Source organism: Cardiocondyla obscurior, unplaced genomic scaffold, assembly GCF_019399895.1.
Source record: "Cardiocondyla obscurior isolate alpha-2009 unplaced genomic scaffold, Cobs3.1 scaffold79_0_72279, whole genome shotgun sequence".
Taxonomy (NCBI): Eukaryota; Metazoa; Arthropoda; class Insecta; order Hymenoptera; family Formicidae; genus Cardiocondyla; species Cardiocondyla obscurior.
The window spans coordinates 27,340-30,893 of NW_027228820.1; the positions used below are offsets into that span (position 1 = coordinate 27,340).

General features: G+C 33.6%; 1 protein-coding gene across 1 annotated transcript; it reads left to right on the forward strand.

The window, feature by feature from the left end:
- The first annotated feature begins 1,010 nt into the window (after positions 1–1,010).
- On the forward strand, positions 1,011–2,062 carry LOC139112983 (uncharacterized). Its single transcript, XM_070673897.1, has 2 exons — positions 1,011–1,309; positions 1,415–2,062. The coding sequence occupies exons 1-2, from the start codon at positions 1,184–1,186 to the stop codon at positions 2,060–2,062; spliced, it is 774 nt and encodes a 257-aa protein (XP_070529998.1). The 5' UTR covers positions 1,011–1,183.
- The last annotated feature ends 1,492 nt before the right edge of the window (positions 2,063–3,554 follow it).

Consider the following 3,554-nt stretch of genomic DNA (forward strand, 5'->3'; position numbering starts at 1 on the left):
CCCAAGTGAAAAATTCTACCAAGGTAGTCACGGTGTTAGCCTGCAGCAGGAGTTGACGCTCTTCTTCTTCGAGGAAACTTCGATCCATTTTTATGTTTATCATACGTCTCGCGCACTCAAAAGTTGAAAGACAACAACAGTAGCAATAAGTACGACAAAGACAACGATATTAACGATAAATACGGCATTAACAATAAATACAACAAAACAACAACATTAGCGATAAATACAACAAAAACAACGACATAAGCAAGACAACATTAGCAATAAATACAAAAAAACCTACATTAGCAATTAACGCGAATGTAGAATCGAAGTACATTGCTCGTTCACGCAGTTGTGCACACCGGGCACATATCACACGAGATTATAACAAACGTTGCAGCTTTGCAATTCGAGCACCACGTACCGTAGAGACTGTCATAAGATCCTACAACGTGTTTGCGAATCTTGAAGATGGGGTCATATAAATCGTATTGCATCGATATCAAACAAGAAGCGCACACGTTGTATCCTCGCTCGTCACCGTAATAAAAATATATAGCGCAAAATTTCGTACGCGGAGTAATCGCGCTTAAATTCTGCAAATTGATCGTTTTCCGCGTAGTATTTTCAACCATTTCATCATCGTCGGTGTTGCAAGCACTATCCTCCGACAAGGGATGAATCTCGATTTCTTCATCAACTTCGATTTCATCATCAACTTCTATTTCTTCATCAACTTCGATTTCTTCGTTGTTCATTTCATACATAGTCGTCGATCGCTCAATCACTAATGAGATTCACGCATTGTGACAAAAGAGGTATAACGAATGCATTATATCCTACCCCTACTACCAATTAATCATGTGATTTCATTTCTTACCCTCTCTCAAATTATATTGAGTCATTTGCTAATATTAAAAACCGTTAGTAAAAACCGTTAGCTTATCTCTTTCAGATAAAAATTCGGTTACCCTCGTCTAAAATTATTTTAAAAAACTTTTACTTCTCGGAATTTAAAACGTTGACTTATTTCTTTCCGACAAAAGAAATGTACACCCATCGAATAGCAACTACCCTCTGTTTTGCAGAGTCTTTGCGTTTAGCCGCACAGCCTTTGATCTCTGCATAGTCTATTTTATAAATGAGGGTTGAAGCGAGTGCACATATGTTTACGAGGGCAAAGTGAGTGAGAACGAGAATGATAATTTTTATCTCTATAAACATGAAAACAATTTGGCTCAAGATGAATCCTTCAACCGTCGAGCAGTCAGTTCCTTGCAACCACTCATCAGTAATTGATCGTCATCGTTTGTCACCAAAAATTGTAAGTATATATTCTTATATATTCTTAAATATTTTTTAAAACCATTTTAATACATAAAAATTTATAATTTTATACTTTTTTAAATTTTTTAATTTATTTTTTCAGATGATTTCCAACATCGACGTAAGACAGCTGTCCACTTGGCCGATTGAGGTACGCGTGGTACGCGTACAATCACCTACAATGTTTTGGGTGAAATTAATCAACGATGAAGCAGCTCATAAGGAAATGCTGGAACGAATGGCCTTACGCATGAGATTTGCAGCATCTCAACTGATACTGTCACCGAATGAAATAATAATAGGAACTCTCGTTGCCATCCGCGAAGGTTCAAAATGGCAAAGAGGGATCATCGAGTACGTCGGTGCTACTTCGATTACTGTAAATCTTCGCGACTGGGCTCGCACAACTGAAAGAATGCCGCATGAATGTTTACGACTAGAGAGCCAATTCCATGAAATGAGGTGGCAAGCAATACCATGTGTTTTAAATGGAATCTTGCCTCTGCGAGCTCAGGTATGGACGGAGCAGGAGGTTGTGCACGCAAAAATCATCATGGAAAAAACGCAGGGATGGATCATTATCAATGATGTTCTCAGTGACAATGCTGCACTTGTTTCATATCTCAGAGGCGGGCAAACGGAAAACGTGCCTATGATAGATGTATCTACATTATTTATACAAATAGGTATTGCAAAAAAATTTAAATGGGATAAAACGCCGACTGAATCAGTTGCATCGCAAACACAGTGAAAAACAATATCGTTATGTGCGGTGTGTAAAAAGGGTGTTAAAAGGACCTTAGGTTCGTTCATATGTATATCCGCTTCTAATCATGAGCGCATTTACGAACACACTTATGGAAACGGGGTGGGGAATAGAAACGCAGCACATATTTTTTCTCACTGTTCACTTGTCAGTCGGAGAGTGTAGACTGCAGTTTTTTTGCTTTTTATTGTTTTGCTTTTTATTGTTTTGCTTTTTATTGTTTTGTGCTCTTGTTGTTTTTTTTTTTGTGCTCCTATTTTTCCAAAGCTCCTGTTATTTTTTTCTAATTTACCATCATGAGTTGTCGAGATTACTTAATCCGTGTATGTTCGAGAGCTGAGTGTAAAATGCATCACGAAATCCGGCGGTGCACAAAGGCATCGTGCTTAGCCGGTCGGTCATGCAAATTCGTCCACCTCACGCAAGATGAGGTGGACGATATTAACAACCTTGTGCGACCAATGACGATGAGGATATACCACGAATTAAAACGCATCGCATTTTTATTACGAGAAACGTACCCGAAGGAAGCACAACCGCATACATGTACAAAATTATTAATCGGAGAATGCATATGGGACTGCATCTCATGCAAAAATAACAAATTTCAAAGTAAGTTTTTTCTATTTTTAAAAATATTTTTTTTTTTAAAAACTATTTTTATAAATTTTTTTTTATAATTTTTTAATTTTATAATTTTTATTTACAGAAGATCAAATGCCTAGATGCAATTTTTGCATGGTGCCGCATATTACGGCAATACAAGGTCTTGTGTGTGAGCACACATATTGCACACTGTGCATCAATGAACTGCCGTTCTATTTATTCGGCCCTATACCGGCATATCGTTGCATAGTGTGCAAAGAGTTTAAACTAAGAAGAAATTTATGTAAGTACATATTTTTATTGTTTTTTATTTTTTACACATCTTTTTAATAAAACATTTTTTGTTTCAGATCACAATTAAAAAAAAAAAATGTCAATTAGTTGTAAGTTTTAGTTGTAAGTTTTAGTTGTAAGTTTTAGTTGTAAGTTTTCATTGTACGTTTTTTTAGTTTTTAGTTTTTTTTTAATTTTATAAACATTTTTTTAGTTTTAACTTCTTTTTGTTTTTAATTATATATGTAATTTTGATATTTTATATGCAAAAATTTTTTAGTTTGTAAGTTTTAGTTATTTTTATATGTTTTTAATTTGATATGTTAAGAAAAAATAATTTTAGTTTTATGAAAAAATAAATTTTATATTTTTAAAATTATAAGTTTAGTTTTTTAATTATATGTACCTAAAAGAAAAAAATAATTTTATTTTTCAAAAATAAATTTTAATTTTTTATTAATTAAAAAAATGCATTTATTCTTTTAAAAACATCAAAATCTAATTATCGCAAAAATATTAAACTTATATACTAAAACGTGGTGGATACATTAACTTATATACTAAAAACGCAAATGTTATCTTATACTATGTCATATTA